This window comes from Pseudoliparis swirei, chromosome 22 (assembly GCF_029220125.1).
Source record: "Pseudoliparis swirei isolate HS2019 ecotype Mariana Trench chromosome 22, NWPU_hadal_v1, whole genome shotgun sequence".
NCBI lineage: Eukaryota > Metazoa > Chordata > Actinopteri > Perciformes > Liparidae > Pseudoliparis > Pseudoliparis swirei.
The window spans coordinates 15,535,658-15,563,027 of NC_079409.1; the positions used below are offsets into that span (position 1 = coordinate 15,535,658).

Below are 27,370 nucleotides of genomic sequence, written 5' to 3' on the forward strand. Positions count from 1 at the left end.
GGTTGCAATCTAACTGCACATTGTTGGGGATCACAGCGCCAAGCTCACCCCCCCCCCCCCCCCCCCCCACGGTCACATGTGGCTGTTCCACACTTCTCAGGTTTTAATTAATAAAATGTTATCAAAAACAAAACGTCAGTGGGTAAAACATAATCGGGCTGCAACTATTGCTGAATAGCTTTATTCAACTTTTCAATGACATGTTAGTCTAAATATTATTGTTAGTCTAGATATTACTGTCCTGTCAAACTGTCACATTTGAAAAGCTGGAACCAGAAAATATTCTGAATTTTGAAGAATTACCCTGAAATGATTATTAAACATAATTAATATTCAGTCGATTTGTTGATTTGCTTTTTCAGCGCTGAAGAGAAGGGTGACATTTTTTTCTCTTGCAATCCACATCATATAGATAGATACATAATGTATTTATAGCATGTCCATCTTCTAGAGCCGTCACAGATCTGGAGCTTAGGCTGCAGGACATTCTTATGGATGTATATATATATATATTTATGTATGTATATATGTATGTATATATACACACACATATATATATAGATATATATATATGTGTGTGTATATATATTTATATTTATGTATGTATATATATCTATATATGTGTGTATATATATAGGTATATATATATATATAGGTATATATACACACATATATATGTGTGTATATATGTATATGTATGTATATATATATATATAGGTATATATACACACATTTATATATGTATGTGTATGTATATATATATATAGGTATATATACACACATTTATATATATGTGTGTATATATATATATGTGTGTGTGTGTATATATATATATATATGTGTGTATATATTTATATATATATACGTGTGTTTATATATATATATATGTGTATGTATATATGTATGTATATCCTACACACTGAGGTGTGCACACAGTCAAACACACACTTCCTGGCAGTGCTGAGTGAAGGCAGTGTGTTGTTGAACCAAAGGTGAACCGTCCACTGGCCGCTCACTGCCTGTTGGCCGGTGAAGTCCATTAACACCAGTATGTGAGGTGGGCCGGCCGAGTGGAAGAGAAGCGCGGCGCCGGTGGCCCGCAGCACGGCTGTGTTACATCTTAACATCTTTCCCCTAGAAGTAACTTTGAGGAAAATCCTGGCAAAGGGACAACATATTTGAGCTTCGATGCACAGACCCTAACTATTTAAAGCCACATTTCATTATTAGTGTGGGGAAGCTAACTTTTTAAACGATCACCTTCATTTTCATGTAGAGATCAAACTTTAATGAGAGTATGATTCGCAATGTCCTCACAGAGCCACGTTTCAATTATTCGCACACATCTCCCAAAACAATGTCCAGACAATTCATCACAATGAAATGTATTTGACACACAAATACTCCAGCGATTTGACTCCGTATAAAGCTGTCATTAGGCTTTCACACTTTGACAGTGTAGTTTGTCAACTAACGCAACGTGTGAGTATGTGTGTGTGTGTGTTGTGTCGAGGGATGCGGGTGAATGTCCCGGGAGCAGGGCGTCACTTTGGTGAGAGTAAATATACCGAGCAGCGCCCGGAGAGCAACGGGACTCTTCTCTCACTGACACAATATTATTCTGCTGTTCTTGACACACTCTGGGGATCAAAGGTGCACGCAAACACACACTCTCCCACCAGACTTGTTTATGAGCGTGATTACACCAAGAAGAGTCCGGTTGTCCGGCCAATCGGGCGCCTCGGGGCTTCATGCCCGTTTGAGCGTGGACGTCTTTGTCCACACGGTGCCCGTCATACGTGCATTTGAGACGTTTGCTTTTTTAAACGTCCAGTTCCCATGTGAACAAGTTGTGTGTGTGTGTCTTTTCTTAGAGCTCCCAGGTGAAGAACCGCCTGTTGTGTGTACATGTTGCTCGTGTGTTGTCCTCCGTGCTCAGACACCACTTGGGTCCTCGCAGCCTTAAATCGAGCCGTCGCCAACGTGCTTTAAAAAGCAGGCGAGCACAAGGCGATCACAGATTTACAGATTTAGTTTCACGCGTTTGTTGGTCCGTTAAACTTGCCGATCCTCGTCGACCCCGGTGGATCTGTACATGTCCATCTATTGCACGTGACAGTTGGCAATTGTTTCCAGTCACGTGATAACTATTGATTCTTTGTTCCTAATGTACTGACATCATTTGCTGCGTGGAAAATTCCAAATGGATCTGAAAAAAACGGTTTTCTTTGAACAATTGTAATTTGTAGGTAATTGCTAAATGCTCTGGTGCAACCCTGAAAGGATCACATTGGAGTTAATATATTTTTTAATGAAGTGCCTCAGTCAGTTGAAAAAACCCACATGTATGCTTTATGTTATTTAGTTTTTAGTCCACCCTGGAAAACCCCTTCACACACTTCAAAGCCTTCTTTCCTCACCTAATGGACATTTAACGCATGTCGTGACTCAACAGTTTTACAGTCCAGCAGTCCTGCATGGGAATTAGATTCGGAGGGCTGCGGGAAAAGAGGATCCCGATGGACCCTCTGGCTTCTCTTCTGCTCCTCCCCTACGATTTCCTGGAAAAGACGTCTTGTCCGTTCACTGGAGGACAATAAAGAGAGGAAACCTAACGTCATGTCCTGCTCACTCCATTTCCCACTTGTTCCCTCATTCCCTTCCTCCTTCAGTACTTCTGTACTTTCCCTCTTCTCTCCATCGATGTCGTGTGTTCTCTCACACGGAACAATAACGTGTGTGTGTGTGTGTGTGTGTGTCCTCCAAGGCCACAGAGCCCTCTCTTCCTTCTCGCTCTTCTCTTCCTCTCTGCTGCTACATGTGAGGAAGAGCCTATATGAAATGTAGACTGTGGTTGACCTCTAAGAATAGCTGAGCGGCCTGCTAGACATAAATCTGTTTGTTTACCCCCCCAGGTACTCGGGTTAGCAGGGGTTATGAATGCTCTTGGCTCCTACAACAACAATTCCTCTCTGGGAATTTAGTCTCCGTCTGGTTTATTAACAACTCTCATTTCTCTTGGAGATTTTTTTTCCCAAACCATTAAAATTTACTCTGCATGTTACAATAAAACTGTCATCACAAGCTTGTATAATCAACCAAACAACTTGCCTACTCGTGTATCATCATCTAACTTGAGTTCTGCAGACTTTATAGTGAACCACTGGGAAATTAAAATAGAGACTGTCGACATCTTTGCTGATCTGCATCTCCACGACACATTCCCACCGGTGGCTGTGATTGCTGATTCTTCTTGATTATTTTTGTCAAATAGAAAATCTTTTCAGTTGAGTCACAGCAGTAATTAACCAACGACTGAAACAATAAGTGGACGCACAGAACATTCTCAAGTATATTTTTCTCATTGACGATTAATTGTACATGTCATTTCTTTGGAAACAGAAATGGCAGTTTTTCTGCTTCCAGTTCGTCAAATGTCTAAATGTGCATGTTTTCTTAGTTTGTGTTGATAGAAAGTTTAACATTTTCTGCTTTGTCAAACAAAACAATCAATTTAAAGAAATCATCTTTAATTCTCAGGTGATGAACATGTTTCACTATTTATTTGAAATGGTGTTGACCAGACAATAAATGGGTTTATTGAGAAGATAATTCATATTAATCATTGTTTGTTACAGCCCAACTCATCCTCTCTCGTACAACAAGTATTGCATACTGAGATTATTATAAACAAAAAAGGATCAAATCAAAGTACAAAACGTTATATGTTCTGCCAGGAGTTCATATTTGAAGATTTAAGTAGTATTTTTAAGAAATACATTTTCTGTGAAAAGTTCCCGCTCAAATGATTCACTCTTCCCATCCATGTTTTTTCCTAACTTTCCTGTCCCTCTGCTGTATCCCTGTCTCAGTCTATGTCTCACACTCTCGTCTTCCTCGAGTATTGGCCTCATGAATTTTTAATGGCCTTGGTGGGAAGAGTCCAGACACTTTGGGATTCAGGCATACGGGCTCTGATTACCCTCCTCCTCCTGTGGAGCCCACCCCTCCTCACTTCTCTCCCTCCTTTCACTCTTACTTTCTCTGTCCACCCCCCCCCCCCCAAGTCTTTTATTATCCCTCCCGGTCTTGTGTTCCCGTCTTCTCTGTTCCTCAAGCTCGGCGCTTGGGGCAGTTTCACTTATCCAAGCAGCTGTGACAAAGACCCGGCTGTGTCTGCTCATATGTGCATGAATGTGCTACAGGCAAATACAGAGTCTGTCTCTCAATTTTTTGCACTTTTACAGACTCTCTGAGCCGACGGTGACCTCACCCCCTTCACCCACGCACACTTGCACTGGTCGTTTCCCACATCCACGCTAAAGCCGAGTTGGGTTAAAGTCGTACGGCGCTCGCCAACTGCCGCTAATGGCTGTTCAGAGGCCCTGTACGAAAATCCTGAGTCTGCAACTGGGCTGTTAGTTTGGCACGGGCCCGTCAGTTGCTGTGCTGCTGAGTAGGACTCTCTCTCTCTCCTCCTCATCCCTTTTCTCACTCCACTACTTTGTCTGACTGCCCGTCTGTCTCTGCCTCCTTCCCGTCAGCTCTGGCGCTCCTTGGCACGCCGGTCAGCCAAACGCTTTAGAGCGGCTACCAACGCTTATTTTCATCACCGACGAAGTCGCCGTTAATTTGTTTCAATGACCTGATGAAGCATGTTGTCAATAAAATGTCAGAAAATCGTTTGGAAAAAAATGTCCATTATAATTTGTCATAGCACAAGCTCCACATTCCTTGATGTAGTCCAAAACACAAATGTACTCGGCTGAAGGGACCGCGTGGGGCGTTCTGTAAACGAGCACCGCGTCTCTCCTCAATGCATTGTGGGTAGACATCGCTCTAAAACATTTACAAAGATTGCAGTGTTTACATCCGTGTTTGCTTGGCAGTCTTCTTCCTACTCACCTTTCCTGCTGTGTTGCTACATCTTTTGGTGCATTACAGCGACCAACTGTTGTTGTTGTTGGTGAATATCAGAAATTAGCAGCAGGGACATGTTTTGTGTTGCTATAAGTGGTCAAAAACGCCTCGATACCATAAACCATCATATATATTTATATATTTATATATATATTTATTTATATATATTTATAATATATATATATATTTATATTTGTATGTATATATCAAAGAATAGAAGCAACGGGTCCCATTTAATAAGCTGGATAAAGTTGGACCCTCTTGTTAATAATTGCCTCATCAACTAGTCGTTTCAGCTCTGAAATGTGTCACGCTGTGTTTATGGGGAGCACCTCGGGGCTCACTGTCGAGGTCAAGGTCACTCCGACAGAAAGAGCCGGGGATCAAACGTCCGACCGCGTGTTAAAGGATGACCCGCTCGGCCCACAGCCGCCTCAAGACATCGAGCTCCAAGTTCTGGATGATAGAAACTGCAGCGACGCATCGAATGAATCAGGAATTATAAATAGGACATGAACTGAGGTGTAACGCAGCGAGCAAACACGGCCAACAGATAGCGTTGAGGATTCGTCTTGAGTTGCCCGTTACCCAGCCGTAACGCAGCACCTGGTCTCTTCATCTTCTAAAGCATTTCGCTCTTTCTTTTCTTCCTCTGCCACTCTTTTGCTTTCATCTCTCCCCCCTCCTCCCCTCCCTGCTCACGTGGTGTGTGAGAGAGTGGAGGTCATTGTTGGACTGGTGAGTGGCGCACATAGCTGGAATAGCAGCCGTGTTGGAAGTCTGCTAGGGGCCTGCCACCAGGATCACACCGAGGAAAAGAGGCATCCGCACTCCCAGAGGGGAGGAGGAGGGGGGGGGGGCATAGGAGGGTGGAGGGGGTGGGGGGATAAGAAATCCGATCTGGATGACAACAGACTACCAGACGAGCTATGATCTCATCGCTCCCTTAACCTCCCTCCTCCTCCTCCTCCTCCCTCCCTCCATCCCCCCTCGCTCCTCTCCCACTCTTGCCATTGTCTCTCTTTCTCTCTCTCTTCACACTTTTGTTTTCTCGATCTCCCTCCCCCATCTCTTTTTCCTCTAACTTTCTTTTCTCTGATCTCTACTTGTCCTAGTGCTCACCCCATCTCATCTTGCCTTCTTCTCTTTCACTCTGACCACCCCCCCCCCCATTGCTCCCTCCTCTTGCAATCTCTCCCTCCCCTTCATCCTCCTCCTTTTTGACCCTTTTGCATCACTTTATACCACCTGCCCCTCACTTGTCCCACCACACACACACACACACACACACACGCACTTGCACCTCTCTAGTGTCCCAGGCCAGAGATTAGGCGCACCCCTATCGTCAACCCTCCACACCAGACTCTACATTATTGATGCCGTGTGTGTGTGTGTGTGTGAGTCTTGCGCATGCATGCTGTAATGGCTATCTGGTGTCTCCCCCGGGAGGCAGGGGGGGGGGGGGGTGGTGAGGGAGGAAAGGAGCCAAAGAGAGGGAGAGTCGAGGTCAGAGAGGTTAAGTGTGGCGGAGGGGGTTAGGATGTGCTCTGCAGGCTCCTCCCTGCTGCTCGTCGCTCTTCTTCCCAACTTCATACAGAACGTAGACAACACTCACACATTCCAAAAATTCTCCGAAGAAATTCTCCTCCTGGGTGAACAGGGCCGATGAAACGGATCAGAGTGTCCGATAGCCGATCCGGTGCGAGTCAAGAGAGCTCAGCCTGGGTTGGACTCTGGGTGGACAGAAGGACAAAGGCACCTGTTCTTGCTCTCAACATTCCTCTGAACCTAATCCTGACTCTCTCTCTCTTACACACACACATACACACACACACACTCTATAAGCAATGTGTTTTTATACACGCTGTTGCTGATGACAGCGTCATTCCAGTCCTCCATGTATTTACATGGGATCCATTTCAAGGACGTGTGTGTGTGTGTGTGTGTGTGTGTGTGTGTGTGTGTGTGTGTGTGTGTGTGTGTGTGTGTGTGTGTGTGTGTGTGTGTGTGTGTGTGTGTGTGTGTGTGTGTGTGTGTGTGTGTGTGTGTGTGTGTGTGTGTGTGTGTGTGTGTGTGTGTGTGTGTGTGTGTGTGTGTGTGTGTGTGTGTGTAGTGGTCCATGCCAAAGTCAAAAAGATCATTACAGATGCATATTGACTGACACGCATGCTCACAAAGTCACAGACTCACATTTGCAGAAACTCGATCTCTTCAAAGTGGAGATGTTATTGTGTTTTTACACGCAGACAGTTTCACGCCCAGTAAATACTCCCAGTACGACCAGTCATCTACTGGTGCCAGTTCAGCCGGTTCAGTGGAACTATTTCTAGCTCGACAGCAGCACCAACGGTTCAGGTGTTTAAGATCCGGTCAGCAACGCACATTTATTCATCTCAGTCCGCTTGGCGTTTCGAGAAGCCGCGTCTCCACTTGCGTGGACACGGGACGCCGTCGGCTTGCTTTGTCCGGAAGGAATGTGTTGTCCTCTGCCGGAGGAGTGTGTGTGTGTGGGGGCGGTTATGTGTTATTGTTGGATTCTCTACCGGACGAATATGTTTATGATTGCCCCCGGTGGGTTCCTCTGTGATGGTAGCTCGCTCTGGGTCGTGCAACAAGTGTTTTGCTTGAATGTTTAAAAGAGGAGGAGGAGGAGGGTGGGAAGTGCAAAAGGAAATAGAAAGACGGTGAGGGAGTGTTGTTTCATGTGCATGCTAACTGCTTATGGGGTCTCTGGAAAGTCTGAGAAATAACAAACACAGACGGCTCAGTTTATGCAGATTTGACACCGACGGTCACTTCACACATCGTGATGCGTGTTATAAAAGAACAATAATCTGCCGCAGAGCTGCCGGCGCAGACCGTTTGCCGACGGCCTCATCGGCCACACACTATCTCAGCGCGGGTAAAATCCCGTCTGGAATTTGGAGATGGAAACCGTGTAGGCACATTGTCCGACTGCTATTCAAAAGCCTTGTAATTGAGTCACAACATGACTTGAGTAGGTGGGACAACTGAGTGATTCATGGGCCGTGCCTTGCAAATGCATCGTTGTGATTGGAGGAAAACCACTGAGAAACAGTGGGGAGGAATTAGCCAGTATAGCTTTAATATGTCTGCCTACAATAATAAAGTTATCAACTCGTGTTTGTGTACGTACAGATTCATCGATGTCTGTTGGATGTGCTTCAGCATTATGTCGTGTTACGCAACAGTGACTAAAGGGTCTGAGATTATCAGATCTATCGCTGCCTCTGGTTGCCATCCTGCAAATCCATTGACGAGCCTGCACATCTGTAATCTGTTGATTTGGGCCTGTTTTTGTTTCCGTTGTTGTCTTTTCAATTTCCAGCCCGTCTCATTTCCATTGTGACGTTACGTGCATCGCAGACACAGACACTGGTTTCATGAGAGCCGTGCATGTTTTTCCACATCGCCCCCAAAAAAAGGAAGTAATAATAATAGTATAAACCACGGGAGAAGCAAAACGATGCTGTACCGTTTCTCAAAATGTACAACTTTCGATTCATTTTGATGGCGACAGCGGGGGTTGTTTATGTTCAATCCGAGTTGATGTATACGTGTGTTTCTAACAATCCTCTTCCGTGTGCGTGACTCAGTTGGACAACAGAGGAAAGCAACACTAATCCACTATTGTCTTGTGTTTCATTACATCAGACATGCCACATTTGTATGCCGGGCAGTCGGTGTAATGTGGAGCTTCATACTATTTGCACCAAACATAGAATAGCATCAGCTGGCATTGGATGTCCTGCTCAACGACACACCATCAGGGTGGATGCTAAAACTCTGAGAACACCACCTCCTCACTTGTGCATTACTCCGCGCTCTGAGGATGACTGTTGATGGAGTTACATCCAGTCCGGGCTGCTATATCTAGCTGAATATTATTCTGTAAGAGTCTATTTTGCTCGGTCGTGTCAAATTTCCTTGACCACCCAGGCAACAGAATGTTAGTGGGAGACTTGCATAAACATTTTCAAACGCGAGCGCTGGCACAGAAACGGTTTCTAACTTGTGCATTTGGGCACACACACACACACGCTCATGCTACCAGTCATATTACCCACGCCCACAGTCTCGTTCTGCGTCTCCTACTCTCGTTTCCTTTGAGCCGCGGGTGGAGGGAGATGGAGGCATAGACAGGAGAGATGACTGGCCGTGTTGTTTTCCTCCGCTCATAGGAAAGAATGACTGCATGGGAGGAAAGAGGTGGAAAGGTTTTACATGTGCCGAACTGTTCCACGGAGCCCCCTCTCACTACAACGTTCAGTGTTGTAGTTTCACTGTGTGTGTTTATGTGTGTGTGTGTGTTTCCTGTGAAGAGCTGCTGCCCCCCCCCCCCCCCATTAAGCTGTCAAGCTTCTTTAATTTGCCTTTCTAGGTTGTTTTAGTGGAGACCCCTCGAGCGGTGAAACACCTGAAAATGAAAAATGGGCCAAATCTCGTTCTGCGCCCTCTTTTCATTCAACTGCATCACAGGCACCGCCAACATCTGGAAGAGCTGTGACAGGCCAGCTGACCAAATCATTATTTTATGGTCACATAAATACTCAACACCTGTGCTGTATGACCGGCTCTGTTGACGTTTAACATGCAGAAACAGAACGTTGCCTTAGTCAGACAATTTAAAGCATCTGGGCTTATTTTAGCAAAGATGAAGCTTACATTTATTATGTTATGACATATCAAAGTTAAAAAGTACGAGTGTCCACCCACACTTGTTCTTCTTGTGCATGGCTGTAAAGAGGCGTCATCCTTTTAAAGAGATGTTAATTTGATATGACATGTGACTTGTTTAAAAAACATATATCTTTGTTTATGTCATTGGAAAGTTGAACAAGTATGAAATACTTATTTAATGGCATCCCATAACTTTGCCCTGTTAACCAGCAGTCCTTCACAATCTGCCTGTTGCATTGATAACTCTATATTTCATCATATTTTTACAAGTCAAACATCGTCTGTCAACATAAACAAATCCAGGTTCATCAACGTTGTCTTCCTCACTTCCCCCCTGACCCTCGCTGGGCTGGCTTGTGTCATCATTGTGAAAAAGTTCTGCCGTTGTTTGGTTCTTTAAAAACTTTTTTTTTTAAACGAAATAGCATGAGAATCCTCCACATAAAGATTGAGTGGAGAGTGAAAGGAAAGAGAGGACACACACACACACACATTCACTCTTTGCTTGACTCAGCCACTCTGTTGTGTTCTCTACACTAATACATCCTCCACACTCCTCTCACCTGAAACGTACTGCACATTTCTACTATCATATCATGTTTATCTTTTCTTTTGGAGAGCTGTTAAGCTGTTTTTTAGTGGTCTGAATAGAACCGGGTTTGTCAGAGTTTATTTGAGATTTATGTCGCTCAGTTGTTCAATACTAGATGCAGTGTTGTCGGTTTTCAGGTTAATTTATAACACGCGCTGCCCACAACATCATTCACTGGTATTGTCGGGCTCCGCTGACGCACACTAACACTCCCGCTCTCTTTATCTTTCTTTTGCAGGGATCGCCTTCCCAGACTGGGCCTACAAGCCCGAGTCGAGCCCGGGGTCCAGGCAGATCCAGCTGTGGCACTTCATCCTGGAGCTGCTCAGGAAAGAAGAGTATCATGACGTCATCGCGTGGCAGGGGGACTACGGCGAGTTTGTTATCAAAGACCCAGATGAAGTGGCCCGGCTGTGGGGTGCCAGGAAGTGTAAACCCCAAATGAACTACGATAAGCTGAGCAGGGCACTCAGGTATGATGACAGGGAAACTTTGTATTCTTTGTGTATGTGCAAGTGTGTATTCTTCCAGAGTTAATTGCTCCCGTTCCTGACCTTTAACTTCTCTTCTGTGGGGACCAGAAAGTGCCCCAGATGAGCCGAGGCTTGTGATAAGGATGAACATTTACCACATGCTAATATTTAAAGAGCTAACGTGCTCCACTTGATTGACGAATTAACTGAGGCTCTGTAATCACATTGATATTTAGATTAGCCAATGAGCTAATACATTTCCATAATGCACTTGGAATGGAGAAATGTAAAAGTGGTCCGTGTGCAAAAGCCGTGGCCTTGGTGGACGGACGCTGGATGGCTCCTGGGATATCTAATGTCGTCCTTTTGGAGCGGAATGAGCCTGAAATAGTCCCGTCTCTGGTTTCCACTAATGGGCAGGGGATGAAATTGCTCCTTTTCCAAATAATTCAAGGGCCGCCAGTGCCTTCCCGAGGCTTTTCTCAGCAGCGAAGAGGAACCGTTGACCTCCACAAGGGATATTGACGGGTGGTGTAAGAAAAACCTTAAAGAACTTGTCAGCCTGGCTGTGAAGGAGGAACACTTGAAACCCGTTGTATCTAATCATTGTAGGCCTTTATCAGATGGTTCACAGGATGGAGATGAAAAAGAGAGATGAGGAATGATGAGCAGCAAAAGTCCTCACTCGGTCGTAATCCAGGGATGCCCAATTTACGGTCCGCCCCATAAAACCATCAGGGTGCCCTGACTTGCCTCCCTCTTTAGCGGAGGTCACTGGAGTAGGAAAACGTCTCTGCAGCGGCACGACGGAGGAGATGAATGAGATGTGTCTGGAGTGATGCAGCGGGAGCAATGTCTTTACTGGACTGTTATGGTGAAGAAAGAGCTGAGCCTGAACGCAACATATCACTCTGTCTGTGTTCCAGTCCCTCTCCCGTGGTCATGAACTCTTGAAGTGACACCCTCTCCCAATGGCCATATGGCTTATTGCATGAGAGCGATGTGGGCACATGTTGAGTGACTCCAGAGTTCGTTTTACACATGTTGATAACTGAGATTGGGGCAAATATTTCTGCAATGGGCTTATGAATCTCTCAGACTCCCCTGACACGACAATAATAGTCTAGGATGCATCGGATTCCAGTTCTACCGCCGAGCTGCTGGAAGCATTTCATTCAGACCCACAGACCCCAATAGCTTCAACTCTCTGGCTCTGTTTCACCAGACATTACATCAGTCATGCCTGCCAAGGCACTAATAGCACTTAACCAACTCTATAATACGCGTAGATGCCATACGAGTGACCCTGGCCACATGCCGTCACACGCTGGTGACCTGGACACGTTTAGCAAAGTAGCGTTACACCACTGACCCATTTGGCTGGGCCATCTTTACACCTTTCGGTTATATCCATGAAGGCCTGCTTAGACAATACATGAACACTGATTTGGATGTTTAGGTATACATATCACGTGAAAATATTAGATTAAGTGGTCGCAAATCAGTTGTGCGACTTTCTACATCATAATAGTTTATTTGAGAAATTTCAATCAGGATTTAGAAAACACCACAGCACCGAGACGGCACTGGTGAAAATTACAAATGACCTCTTAATGGCAGCAGATAAAGGACTCCTCTCTGTCCTGGTCTTGTTAGACTTTAGTGCTGCATTCGACACCATTGACCATGACATCCTGTTACAGAGACTGGAGCAGTCGATTGGCATTTCAGGCACGGCACTAATTTGGTTTAAATCCTATTTATCAGATCGATCTCAGTTTGTATTTGTAAACGATGACGCCTCGATAACCACCAACGTTAATCACGGAGTTCCACAAGGTTCTGTGCTTGGACCAATTTTATTTACCTTATACATGCTTCCTTTGGGCAATATTATCAGGAAACACTCCATAAACTTTCATTGTTATGCAGATGACACTCAACTATATTTATCGATAAAACCAGAGGAGAGCAACCAACTCTGTAAAATTCAAGCATGTCTTAAAGACATAAAAACATGGATGACCTGCAACTTCTTGATGTTAAACTCAGACAAAACCAAGTAATTTTAATCGGCCCTGAGCACCTCAGAGATCAATTATCTGGTGATGTGGTTTCTGTAGACGGCATTGCCCTGGCATCCAACACCACTGTAAAGAATCTTGGCGTTATCTTTGATCGGGACTTGTCCTTTAACTCCCACGTAAAGCAAATCTCAAGGACTGCATTCTTTCATCTACGTAATATTTCAAAAATCAGGCACATCTTGTCTCAAAAGATGCAGAAAAATTGGTTCACGTTCGTTACTTGAGACTGGATTACTGCAACTCCTTATTAGCAGGCTGCTCTAATAAATCTCTTAGGTCCCTCCAGTTGATCCAGAATGCTGCAGCTCGTGTTCTCACTAAAACTAAGAAAAGAGATCACATCACTCCTGCACTAGCTGCTCTGCACTGGCTCCCAGTAAAATCAAGAATCACTTTTAAAATTCTTCTCTTAACCTACAAAGCCTTGATTGGTGATGCTCCATCATATCTTAAGGAGCTTGTCGTACCATATTGCCCCACTAGAGAGCTACGCTCACTAAATGCGGGACTACTTGTAGTTCCTAGAGTCTTAAAAAGTAGAATGGGAGCCAGAGCCTTTAGTTATCAAGCTCCTCTTTTATGGAACCAGCTTCCAATTTCAGTCCGGGAGGCAGACACAGTCACCTCGTTTAAGAGTAGACTTAAGACCTTCCTCTTTGACAGAGCTTATAGTTAGGGCTGAATCAGGTTTGCCCTGGTCCAGCCCCTTGATATGCTGCTATAGGCTTATAGCTGCCGGGTGACGTTTTAGGATGCACTGAGTACCTATCTCCTCTTTTTTCTCTCCTTAAGGATGAATTTTCATCTCTCAATCACACGTTACTAACTCCGCTTTCTCCCGGAAGTCCTTTTGACTTTACGTCTCATGGGGTCATCGGACCCTATGAGACGGCATAGATCCTATCTGCCTGATGGATCGTCTGGGTCGTGGAATTCCTGCTCATGACTACGCCACTGTCCTGTTGAGACTCCGCCTACTCCTCCTCCCCACCGCCATCTGCCTGATGGATCGTGGAGGTCTCCATCGTGGAATATGCCTACTATGAACTATTCATACACTCTGTCATATTCATTGAATGTATTTTAACTCTAAATCTGTCCTTCTGTACACATTACATCTATTGCATCTGTCCATCCTAGGAGAGGGATCCTCCTCTGTTGCTCTCCTCCAGGTTTCTTCCCTTTTTTTCCCCCTGAAGGGTTATTTGGGAGTTTTTCCTGGTCCGATGTGAGGTTTTGGGGCAGGGATGTCTATGTGTACAGATTGTAAAGCACTCCGAGACAAATTTGTAATTTGTGAAATTGGGCTATACAAATAAACTGAATTGAATTGAATTGAATTATATCCCCATCAGTGTATTTGTGTTGCTTGATATGATTCACCCTCCCCGATTGACTTCATCGTTTGTTTGGGACGGTAGCATTGCGGTACTTTGTAACCGATGGTTGGTTGAATCTGCTTTGATGATCTTTGAATTGGGTTTGCTTGTTAAGCGGTAAATCGAATTGAACTAACATGCCGATAAAGCAAATCGCCTCGGGACCAAGACCATCGTTGGCGTAGGCCAAGAGGAACCAAGTCACACAAAATGGATATAATCTGAGCTCCACAAATGCTATGGATATGACTTCTGCTTTCGGCTTCACGAGGAGACAGCGGGTCACAATTTTGTTTGACTATAGAAAGAAGATCCATCAAATCAATCTCGTGATCCATATTTGAACACAATGACCTCTCGGCGCATTAGAGTTCAGTCATACAAATCCCTCGGGGATCTTCCTCAGCTGATGCCATGTTGTGGTAAGAGGAGCATCTCGTTCTGTGTTGTGTGGACCCGGCTTTATGTTGACCTGGTCAGATTAAGATAATGTCCATTACAGATGGGATCCTAAAGGCACGAGGGAATTAACATGGACTACTAATGTGAGCATGTGATGGACACACATCCACAAACAGACTTGGAGTCCAGATTTAGGATTCCTGAATGGATGAGGATACTTGATGTGATCAAGCTGTGTATTTATAGCATGGCCATCCTCGAGAGCTGTCACAGATTTGGAGCTTAGGCTGCAGGAAGTGCATAATATATATATATATATGTGTGTATGTGTATATATATACATATGTGTATATATATATATAATACACGTATGTGTATATATATATACAGGACTGTCTCAGAAAATTAGAATATTGTGATGAAGTTCTTTATTTTCTGGAATGCAATTAAAAAAACAAAAATGTCATGCATTCTGGATTCATTACAAATCAACTGAAATATTGCAAGCCTTTTATTCTGATTTATTGCTGATTATGGCTTACAGCTTAAGAAAACTCAAATATCCTATCTCTAAATATTAGAATATCACGAAAAAGTATACTAGTAGGGTATTAAACAAATCACTTGAATTGTCTAATTAACTCGAAACACCTGCAAGGGTTTCCTGAGCCTTGACAAACACTCAGCTGTTATAAATCTTTTTTTTTACTTGGTCTGAGGAAATATTAAAATTTTATGAGATAGGATTTTAGAGTTTTCTTAAGCTGTAAACCATAATCAGCAATATTAAAAGAATAAAAGGCTTGCAATATTTCAGTTGATTTGTAATGAATCCAGAATGCATGACATTTTTGTTTTTTTAATTGCATTACAGAAAATAAAGAACTTTATCACAATATTCTAATTTTCTGAGACAGTCCTGTATATACACTACTGTTCAAAAGTTTGGGGTCACTTAGAAATGTCTTTATTTTTCAAAGAAAAGCACTGTTTTTTCAATAAAGATAACATTAAATTAATCAAAAATACACTCTATACATTGTTAATGTGGTAAATTAATATTAAAGGTTGAAGTGTCTGGTTTCTAATGAAATATCTCCAGAGGTGTATAGAGGCCCATTTCCATCAACTATCACTCCAGTGTTCTAATGGTACATTGTGTTTGCTAATCGCCTTAGAAGACTAATGTCTGATGAGAAAACCCGTGCAATTATGTTAGCACAGCTGAAAACAGTTATGCTGGTGATATAAGCTATACAACTGGCCTTCCTTTGAGCTTGAAGTTTGAAGAACAAAATTAATACTTCAAATATTAATCATTATTTCTAACCTTGTCAATGTCTTGACTATATGTTCTATGAAATGTTCAATTCATTTGATAAATAAAAGTGTGAGTTTTCATGGAAGACACGAAATTGTCTGGCTGACCCCAAACTTTTGAACGGTAGTGTATATATATATATATATATATAGGCACGTGCACAGACATTTTGGGGGGCAGGTGCTCAAACCAAAAAAAAGGGCACCCAATGCCAAAAAAAAATTCTGACAGAGTTCAAGATTCAAGATTCAAGATGTTTTATTTGTCACATACACACACAGGGTGTGCAGTGAAATGAAAGTGGCAATGCTCAGCAGGAATGTGCAAAGGAAAAAGTACACACTATTTACAAAAAAAACAACACAAATTTTTCAGTAAGTGTGTGTGTGTGTGTGTGTGTGTGCCTAAGAGGGGCAGTTGTGTGGGTCTATGTGGGGGTCCTGGTGAGGTCGGCGTTCACAATCCTGATGGCCTGAGGAAAGAAACTCCGTCTCAGTCTCTCTGTTCCTGGTTCTGCACCTCCTGGTAGTCCTGCAGGGTGGGGGGGGAGTGTGTTCACAGTAGCCAGCTCAACGCACTTACTTCTCTGCTCCTGTCCTGAGCCTGAGCGCAGCGTTACAAACCAGGCTGTGATGCTTCCTGTCAGGGCGCTCTCTACAGCAGAGTAGAAGGACTGAAGGATCCTCTAAACCTCCTCAGCTGCCTGAGGTGGTAGAGGCGCCGCCTTGCCTTTCTCACCAGTGTCTGTGTTTGTTGACCATGTCAGATCCTCCCTCTCCACAGTAGTCCGTTATCCCCAGTGGTGAGTACCCTCTGTTGTTGTACCCTCCTAAAGTCCACAATCAGTTGGTGACATTCATGATGAGGCTGTTGTCCTGGCACCAGAGTGACAGATCAGCAACTTCCTCCAGGTAGGCCTTCTCGTGTTTGTGGAGATCAGGCCCACCACCACTGTGTCATCCGCAAACTTGATGATGGTGTTTGAAGCATTAGCAGCAATACACTGATGACGCTGTCCTCAACCTGCATTTCCTCTGGCAGCATCAGACCGCTAGCTTACATTTTCTTTATGAATAAAGATGAATTATTATATAGCAACAACAGTACAAGCGTTCTGATTGGCTAATGGGCGTCATGCCAGCCACGTATCGCCCTCCTCGCTGGTCTGATACAGATCCGTTTTGCCCTCTTACGTCATTTTAAAAATGAGCGATATTGATAGACATCAATAGCCAAGAGCAGTGGTCCTCAAACTAAGGCCCGCGGGCCGGATACGGCCCGCCTCCACATTTGGCCCGGCCCTCTGAACAAGAGAGGCCTTATGATTTTGTTTCAGTCTGGCCACGCAAATCCTAGACTAGCCCCTGTTAAATAGAACGGAATAAGAATTCTCTCTCTCTCTCCTCTCTCTCTCCCTCTCTCTCTCTTTTCTCTTGAATTCTCTCTCTCCCTCTCTTTCTCTCTTCTCTTCTCTCTCTCTCCCTCTCTCTATTCTCTAAACATAACTAACGTCAGTAAACAGCTGGACGAGGCTTTGAAATCACGGAGTTTTTGTTTGTTTATTTTTTTAGGAAACGTCGGACCAGTTGTGACGTCATGTTTTCAGCAGCGTAATGTTGTGGTTGATTTATCACAAAACAACGTCAGGGGACAAACACCGTCAGGACCTGTGTGTCTGGTGCTGCGGGTCAGAGGAGAAGGAGGTGCAGCCGTTCAGTGGCGCGAGGAGCACTGCGCGGAGGAGGGAGGGGCGCGGCGGGGGGAGGGAGAGGAGGGGGGGCTCGTGAGCGCCGCGGAGCGGGTCTAGGTGAAATTCTCACAAGAACTCAAATAAATGCCCCGTCGGATATTAAAACACATTTGGGGGGACTTGATGACAGAAAGAGTAACTTTTATTCTTAAATACGGATGAATAAAAAAATGTGTCTCCAGCAAAAAGGGCACTTTACTCATCCAGGGCAAAGGGGCTGGTGCTTGAGCACCACTAGGGCTCTATCTGTGCACGTGCCTGTATATATATATATATTTATGTACCGGCTTTAGAGGCTGATGATCAGAATTCTCTCTAGCTTCCTCTTTCGTGTCCTCTTCCAGCGCTGCCGGCCGGGTCGTGTCCCTCTGTTCCTGTAAATTGAGCAGAGTCACGTCAGGCGTGAAGCGGTCGGGGCATTCAACAATATCTCCCACACACACGCCTGCGTCAATGTAGTCACCTGATTTGACACCAGAGCTGTCGTCAGTCCTGCGCCACTAGAGACACTGGAAAGGAAGCCTCGCAAGACGCACATCAATAGTAATGTGCCGAGAGGAAGAACGGCACTGAAGATTGATGAAGTTAAAAAGGAGGCACAGGAACACACGTGTGAATGGTAACGGTCCCATGTGTAGCAAACGGTTGGAGAGCGGGCCGCCTTGTGCCCTCCATGTAGAACAAAAACCTGGACGCTGCTAATAACGGAGACCACATGTGGCAATTACCATACACACACACACACACACACGCTCACTTACTTGAAAAGGCACGTCTGTTTTGAAGTGTTCTTTTTATCACTTAGCTGTGGTAATTATTATTTGTACCTCAATGATCTTATTCTTTCATGTCTGCTATGCACATGGTGGAAATTCCCTTAATCAGCATGTGTGTGTGTGTGTGTGTGTTTTCCGTTAAGGGGGGACACAGCCTCAGTCCATGCGTCATCTTGGTCTGCCACTCCCACTGCTGCTGTGAAATTCCCGCTCCTGTTGGGAGGATTACCCCCCCACTCTGTGTCTGTTTATTAGCCGTGTGCACATTTATCTGCATGTGGATTTATCTGCTTGATGTTGAAAGAGGTTAGACTAATATGTCATTTTTGGTTTTAATGAATGAGTTTGTTCTTCTTTCTCATTACAGTGAATCAAATGCATGAAAACCGAAGCGTAAAGCTGGTTTCTCTTGTTCAGTGTTTCAGATCCTTTGTGGATTCTGCTCTTTTTTATCTCACTGCTCAGATATATATATATTTTTCATTTATTTTAAATTTATTTAACCAGGAAATGCCTCATTGAGATAAAAAATCTCCTTTACAAGAGTGTCCTGGCCAAGACAGCAGCAGTAGCACGTCACATAAAGTTTCATACAATACAACATAAAACAGTGACAGACAATATCAGAATCAGAATCAGTTTTATTGGCCAAGTAAGTTTGCACAAACAAGGAATTTGACTGGGTAAAGTGTCTCTCAGTGCTTACACAAAATATACATTACAATACAGAACAAACAAAACAAACAGTGCAACGGTCTCAGAAGTTTTTGAAAGTGACTTAAAGTATAAAAAACAAAATCACAGCATGAATAAAACCAAAACTAAGACTCAAGTCAACACAACACAGCTTACACAGGAGCATATGACCTCCGTCATATAAAACATCAACAACCAGATGAATTTCCCTCCAATTCTTTCAATCTATTTTTAAAAACACCTCAAGAGACCCAGGTCTGTCTGCAGCAAATTCCAAGCTGCAGGAGCAGCAAACTTAAATATTAAAGGGCTATCTGACATATTTGGTGCGAGTAATGACTGAAAGGAACGTTGCGATGTTTAACCATCGGCTGCGTGTTCGGGTCGACAAAGTAAACTTGCCCGCAAATAAAAAGGCCGAGCCTTGACCCCTCCTCCTGTTCCCTGCACCACAAATGAGCCAGCTCTCATAAATAAGGCCCGTACACAAACGAGAGTCGGGGTCGTTAAGCCTGTTGCCAATCAGCCGCTGCAGAGTGCCGGCTTAATGAGTGTAATCATGCTAAGAGGTCCCAGCTCCTCGAGACCTCCAGGCCCCCCTGTCCTCTAGTCAGCAGCCCGCATCGCCTCCAACACAGTGGTCAGAGGTCAGAGGGACTGCCGCACACAGCTGGCAAAGATTAACAACACAGGACATGTGCACATTCACATACACAAATGCGCCATTGTACACAGACTCTTGCCAAAGCATGTTTGTGGCGCTTGCTTCGTGTGACTGGCCGCCACAGCTGGAGGCTTGCCCCCACGGAAAAACTCTTCAGTAGAACGACGGCTCCACTCGTTTATGGCGATGCTCTAAATGTAAAATATGTTTACCGTTTGTATCGCGCTAAAACGACTCGAGGGCATGCAACTAATACCTGAAGGGAATTGGTGGTAATATGGTGGCGTATGATGGTGCGATTCCACTTTTACACTCTTCCGTGGAAAGCCCCGAAAGAAAGTAGGAACTTTGAACTGCTGCTCTCCGGTGAGCTGCGCTGTAGATCTAGAAGTAACGCCGCTGCCGGAACATCTGCACAACAACCTGCTGCATCGGCCAGTGTTACTCACCTATCTGGCTCGGCCGGTTTAGAGGTCAGAAGGCCTCTCTACACCAGCGCATTGTGTGGAAACACCCAGCGCCGGAGCGAAAGTGCCGAGGGAGCACCCGGCACCGCTGGACCACTTTGTGCTCTCCGTGAGCTCGTGTGCTCGGTCTCTCCATTGTTCCCTTCTGCAGCATGCATGTGTCTAGCGTACATCAACGTTGTGTGTATGGCATTGTTCCTGACTGAATGAGCCCTTTATTTTCTATGAGGGTGGAATACACACAAACACATACACTTGCACACACGCACACACAAGTACATATTTGCGCCACCCACAGAGCATGTGACCGTCGTGATTTGGACCCTGACCTGATCCCCCTCTTTACTGTGTGTGTGTGTGTGTGTGTGTGTGTGTGTGTGTGTGTGTGTGTGTGTGTGTGTGTGTGTGTGTGTGTGTGTGTGTGTGTGTGTGTGTGTGTGTGTGTGTGTGTGTGTGTGTGTGTGTGTGTGTGACCACATTTCCTTTTTGAGACAGGAAACACTCGTCAAACCTTGTTTCCTCACAAAGATGTGCACGTGTGCAGCTTTTACACACACACCTGACGCAGCTGTGTGTGTGTGGAGAAAGATCTGGCTGGGGTGTGTGTTTAATGGCCAATGCTGACGAAAGAGGCAGAAAATAAACACGGGGCTCATGGGGAGTATTGTAATCCCTACTTCCTGTCCACGTCAGCGCCTATTTACAGCCCAACAATGGGCAAGGCACAGCCTGTCCACACACACACACACACACGCACGCTTCAATTCATTAGTGTTGAAACTTGTGTACGTGGAGTCATCCCGGTATGGACTGTGAAGCGTATACAGGTCCATACCGGTCTCATATCACAGGGTGATATAAGAAGCCCTTGAGAACCGGTTCAGTCCTGACCTGAACGCACACATGGAACACATTTCCTCTTTACCACAACCACACCTCACGACTGACAGACATCAGGCTTTGTACGCTTCTGATATTTCCTGTTTTGGACCTGGAGTCTAATGGGGCAACACACACACGAGTGGTCAAACGCTCGTGCACAAACCTCCAGGTTGTTACCGAATGTTCCAGAGTCAGCAAAGCGATGTCCCCACGGCCAGGAGAACCGATGGATGATGTGCAACTTGTTGCATTTAAGATGTGATTAACGGTTAACAATCAACTTCTTTTGAGTAACATTTCCAATTCTTTACTGCACTGTGGTTGATCAGGATACCGGCGGCTGTGCTTTCCAACACGGTGGGGCTTCTGTGTTACGTGAGCAAATCGACGGGTTTAGGGAAAGTGCGTGCGTCTCTTCTTTGATCGTGACTCTGTGTAATCGCAGCTTTAACCCACGGCTTAAAATCAGACGGTACCAACGGCTGACATAAACCCTGCCCTGTTCCTCTTTGCGTTGATTGGTCGATGTTCTCTTTTGGTTCAAAGGGGAGCGAGATGAGGCGTCATCTCCCGGACGATGTGTGCTGCGGGTATGTGTGGGCACACGTGTGTTTGAGAATAAGATGGCAGTTGTAGAGTCAGGATATGGGAGAGGTGTGTGTGTACGGCGTGTGTGTGTGTGTGTGCGTAACGGTGTGTGTGGTGGGCAGCTAAACACAGGCACTCAAAGAATCTCTTTCTTCTCTTTTGAAGTGAGTTCAAATGCTCTTCAAAGTCCGCTTGTATGATGGTGCAGGAGGGGGGGGGGGAAAGAAGGGGCGACCATGTGCTCCAAACACCGCATCAGTTGCCGCGGCTAGGATTACTCAAAGTTGTTGTCTGCTTCCCACTATGCATCTCGGCGTCCTTTGTACTCGCTGCACGTGTGTGTGTGTGTGTGTGTGTGTGTGTGTGTGTGCAGCCAAGCGCACACACACTATTTCTGTTGGCTACGCTCCCTACGATCCAACTGCCATGAGCCGGAGTCAGATGTGTCAGCACAGTGATATTATTGGCCTTTGGGATGCGCCCATATTAATGCCAATGTTGCTATAATTACACTGGTCTCAAACGAATGCAGCCTAGGACGACAATAAGTTTAACCGCCATGAAGGACGGGTCTCGATTCAACTGCATCGACATCGTGGAAACTGCAGCATGTGGTTATAAATTACACGGAAAGAAATGGAGACGTCTAAAGTTGACTGTTTAACTGTCTGGAATCGCAGGAGAAAGTCAATTTCTCTTGAGCTTTACCGAATACACTTAACCTGTTTTGTATGTGTAAGTGTGCTGTGTGTTAATAAAGTTGAGCTCGGTCCCATTTTGCTCCAATTGTCTCAAATGATGCTCTCTGACACGCAAGAGAAATAATTTTTTTAGAAACTTTGGATTTTGTTTGTTTTCTCCCCGTCCGTATGGTGTCAGACCCGTGTGTGGACCCCGCGGCGCCGCGCGCCGACTTCCCCGTCATCGGCTAATTCGATGGCGGTCTCGTTGTGGTTTTAATTGTGCTCGTCTTCCTGCCCTCGGCCCGTCTCCTCGCTCCCGGCTGCTCCTCTCCCCTCCTTCGTGGCCCTTGTGAGTGTCTCCCCTGGAGCAGAAATTACATGCTGCTTTGTGCCTGGCGTAAACAATGTTTTCAACAGTGCAGGCCTGTCCTGTCTCTCTGTCTCTCCCATCGCCTCAGGGAGAGGTAGAGAGGGAGGGAGAGAGAGAGGGAGGTAGGGAGGGAGGGAGGGACACCCAACCAACCAGTCTGTGTAATAAGAGGGGGGGTGAAGGGTGACGCCTCCCCAACAACAAAAACAGACACACACTGCCGTCTGGATAACTACCATCCAGCATAATGATAGTCAATGGGCTCGCTTTAACTCTGCATTCCCTCCGTACCCTGAAGCCCCCTGTCTTTGTCAGCAAACTTCACTTAACTTGTGCCAGCAGACACGGCTGGAGGAAGGGAAGCGCAGCCGGCCGCTATGAAAGCAGGCAGGTATGCAGACACCATGAGCAAGTGTGCAGTCTGGTTGAATCCTCCGTTCAATAGCCAGGGGTCGTGTTGGAGGAGACGGGCGGCGGCTTTGCTGGAGCCCGTCACACAAGCCGATTATCTCATGGACAAACGCACCCTCTTTGTTCCCGTCGTGCTCTTTATCTCTTTCTCTTTCCTTCGCTCCGTCTCCTTCGCTGAGTGAGGGCTGGCGGAGAGGGATGTGGAGGTTACGTAAAGTGGATGTGGATCTGGGGAAGAAAGCGGAGAGACGTTACGTAAAGAGCCGAAGCCGGACAAAGGTGAACACAGATGGAGCCTTGTTCTGAGAGAATGGACGTTACGTAAACCGACAGATGTGGAGAGTTATCGGTGGCATCAGGAGTCTGTCGAGCAAATGGAACCACGGACACTGTTGTTGCTTGTCTAACACACATCTGAGGATAAAACCCTCTGAAAGACACTTCTTCTGTCTCCTAGCTTCCTGTAAGACGGGGATAGATTTATTGACGATGTCGCACGTAGAAAATACAAACATGAAGGCGATGGCTGACGCCGTTGGGGCCTTAAAACCCATTTATGTTCCACATTTGGCGTCACGCATTGACCTCTGGTATCTTAACTGTTTGTTTATCCCTCCACTCGACATCACTGGGCTCCTCAGCTCACCCCCCCCCCATCCCCCTTCCTTCTCTACTGAGTCTGCTTTGTGCAAATGTCATACAACACTCTGTAATATCTATCATTAGAAGGGGGGGGGGGGCATGAAAGACTCGTGCTTATTAAAGTGTGTGCTTGAGTGTGCAGGCACATCTGTCAAAGTCGCATGACTTTAGGAACATGATTATATTATATAACGAAGTGTGCATCTTAAATTGAGTGTTTCAGTGTTGCCAGGCCAGTATTTATATTTCCTGGCAGTAGACATCCAATAAATGTTCAGTTATTTAACCCCGTGTCTTTGTGTCTTTAGGCGTGTGTGCGCACAGTTTCCTGTTTCTATGTCACTCATCGTGTTATTCTCCTTCTAGATATTACTACAACAAGAGGATCCTCCATAAGACCAAAGGCAAGAGGTTCACCTACAAGTTCAACTTCAATAAACTGGTTTTGGTCAACTACCCCTTCATCGACATGGGCTCCACCGGTAAGCTGTGTGTGTGTGTGTGTGTGTGTGTGCTTATCTCACAATGGTATGATTACACTGGAGAACATTCTATATTATTTCTCAGTATTCTCCCCCTCCTTTCTCTTCTCTTCTCTCTCTCTCTCTCTCACCCTCGACGTCTCCAGGAAGCAACGTTCCTCAGAGCGCCCCTCCCATCCCCACCGGGGCGGGGAGCCACTTCCGCTTCCCCCCCTCAACACCCTCCGAAGTCCTCTCCCCCAACGAGGACCTGCGCAGCCCCGGCGGCATGTTCAGCTCCGTGGCCCGGCGGATGGCCCGCGGCTCCGTCAGCGACTGCAGCGACGGCACCTCGGTCAACTCTGAGATCGAGGAGGGGAACGTCGGGGCGGGAGAGGATAGGGGAGAGAGGGGCGGTGGAGGAGGAGGAGGAGGTTACCGAAGTATCATCCATCCCCGCCTGTCTCACGAAGCCCTGTTCCGCATGTACGGAGGACCAGGGAACCCCGTCGGGCACCCGGGCTCCCGCCACACGGGCCACCGGATCCACCCGGACTCCCTGTCGCCCTTCCCCGTGTCCCCTCTGCCCGGGCCGGGGGGAGCTGGCCTCCTAGCCCCTCCTCTCTCCCCGGCGCTCTCCATGACCCCGACATCTCACCTGCCCTACACCCCCTCACCCACCCTGTCACCCATGTTAGGCTCCCACTTCTCCTTCAACCCAGAGGACATGAAGCGCTACCTGCAGGCCCACACCCAGTCGGTATACAACTACGGCCTCAGCCCCCGAGCCTTCCTCCACTACCCCAGCATCATCATCCCTCAGCCCCACCGGCCGGCCGCCGACAAGTCCGGTCTGACCGGCGAGAGAGGGGCGGCCGAGAGGGCGGAAAGGGCCGCGACGGCGGGGGGAGGGGAGCGGCACCTCCATCCGTCTCTGGCTCACTCTGCCCACCACCACCAGCACCCGCCTCATTCCGCCCACCCTCACACCCACTCCCACCCCATGCACCACCCGCTCCACCTGGGCGAGGAGCCGCCACACATGTCCCCCTTCAAGTTCAAGCTGCAGCCCCCGCCACTCGGGAGGAAGCACCGGGACGGTCAGAGCCACAGTAAAGCCCGGCAGAGCTCCCTGTCCTCCGGGTCCATGACGTCTACGTCCGGCCTGGGCTCCTCGCTGTCGTTCGGCAGTGACCTGAGCTCGGCCAGCGGCTCCGGCCTCGTCTCGGCCTCTTCCTCCATGCAGTCCCTAAACAGTGCTGGACTTCCCAAGATAAAGGTGAGACGCTTAGACCCAAACATCCCCCTTATGATCCACTTTGCAATCCTCAAGGTATTGCCAGATAGTGTCCTTAACCCTCCTGTTACCTTTCGGGTCAATTTGACCCCATTCAATGTTTAATGTCGGTGTTCTTTGGGGTCAATTTGACCCCAGGCTGTTTTTCACTGTCAAACATATAAGAAATATCAACTTTTTTATATATTTAAAGGGCTGTTTAGGTAGTCAACAAACATAAAGTACCTCACACTTAAACTTGGGAAACAATATTAATTCTAATAATTTTCTGGAGGTTTTAATTGCTGGGGTCAAATTGACCCCGAGGGTAAAATATGTTAGTAAAGGTAACAGGAGGGTTAAACTCTTTCAATAAAGTTGTCTTCAATCCTGCTCCCTCTTAAAAACATTGCTAAACTAAAATGTTTATGCAATGTCTGCGCGTTTCTGTTTTCTGATTCCCTGCTTATCTTTGTCTCTGTTGCCGTTGTGTGTACCCGTCCAGGTGGAGGCCATATCTGATATTGAGTCCGAGGAAGAGGTCGAGGTGACCGACATTAGTGATGAAGACCCAGACGAGAGAGACGAGGAGTTCGAACTCTTCTCCCCTCGCCACTCTCGAGCCCCGGACCACCACCGCCACCTCCTGCACCACCACCACTACCACCTCGCTAACGGCACGGCCGCGCCCCAACACCCACCCCATCCCGACGAGGACCTGGACGAGGATGTCTTCAAGGCCCCGGCTCCGCCTCCGCCTGGCCTGATGCCCTTCTTCACCTCGCAGCACACGCACTCGAACGCACAGCGCCCGCTGCCCGGCGCCCTCAAGAGCGAGCCCGCCGACGCAGGGGACCTCAACACGCCCCCGCCTCAGACGAGCTCGGTGGAGCCCCCCCAGACGAAGTGCATCCCCCTAAAGCTGCGCTTCAAGAGGCGCTGGAGCGAAGACCAGCGCATGGAGGCCTCCCAGGAGGAGTCGGACGACAAGAAGGTACGATCAGAGGAGGAGAGGGAAAGAGAGAGGGAAAGAGAGAGGCAGAGCAACGGCCGGATGGAAACGGAGGAGGACGGCACCGGCAGCGGGGAAGGGGACAGTCCGCCCCCGTTGACCCCCGAGGGCTCTTTAGCCGCACCGCTGGCCTCGCCGCGCAGGGCGAGCGCCGAGCTGCATCGAGCCACCGCTCAGCTGTCTCTGGAGAACAAAGACTGCTGATGAGAGACGCGGCCCAAACACGACTGGAGGGGCCGCGGGGGGGTGGACACGGCTCCTCGGTGACCTCTCTCCCAAACTAGAGTCCTGAAGCCACCAGTGAACTGAGAGCACAGTCCAACACGCAGAGGAAACCAACACCGTGAAGACCGCCTGACCTCCAATGGTCTGGATCAGGGCTCTTCTGGGTCACATCCTTTTGGGAGGTGGGACTCATTCAGACTCAGTCACCCCCCTCCCACCTGGCCAGCTCAGCTCCAGATGCGCCGCCCCAGCAGTTCGGCTCCTGCCGTCAGGCCCCATCCATCAGATCAGCAGCCAGTCAGCACTTTCCTCAGGACACACACACACACACACACACACACACACGCTCTCTCTTAAAGCCCAGCAACACACCTTGGATGAGGATGTGCACCTTCTCACCTATGCTACTTTTCGTTAAAGAGGCCTGGGACTTTGATAAGTGCCTGTATCCAAGAACAAAACCCTGGAGTGACGTAGAGGAGCGAACAGAAGCGGCTGACGGCGTGTTGAGCTGAGGACATCCCGGTGGGGAGGGAAGTGTCTCTGAGGCTCGCGGGGCTGTTGGGTGTGAGCGACTCTCTAACCTGGCCCA

The 27,370-nt window shown here is 46.9% G+C and overlaps 1 protein-coding gene across 1 annotated transcript in view; it reads left to right on the forward strand.

The window, feature by feature from the left end:
- erfl3 (Ets2 repressor factor like 3) overlaps window positions 1-26,911 on the forward strand; it is a 46,815-nt gene extending 19,904 nt beyond the window's left edge. The window contains exons 2-5 of the mRNA XM_056445066.1: window positions 10,452-10,686; window positions 24,171-24,286; window positions 24,433-25,544; window positions 26,047-26,911. Coding sequence (XP_056301041.1) covers window positions 10,452-10,686; window positions 24,171-24,286; window positions 24,433-25,544; window positions 26,047-26,757 — 2,174 coding nt within the window. The 3' untranslated portion in view covers window positions 26,758-26,911. The remainder of the gene's footprint in view (window positions 1-10,451; window positions 10,687-24,170; window positions 24,287-24,432; window positions 25,545-26,046) is intronic.
- The last annotated feature ends 459 nt before the right edge of the window (window positions 26,912-27,370 follow it).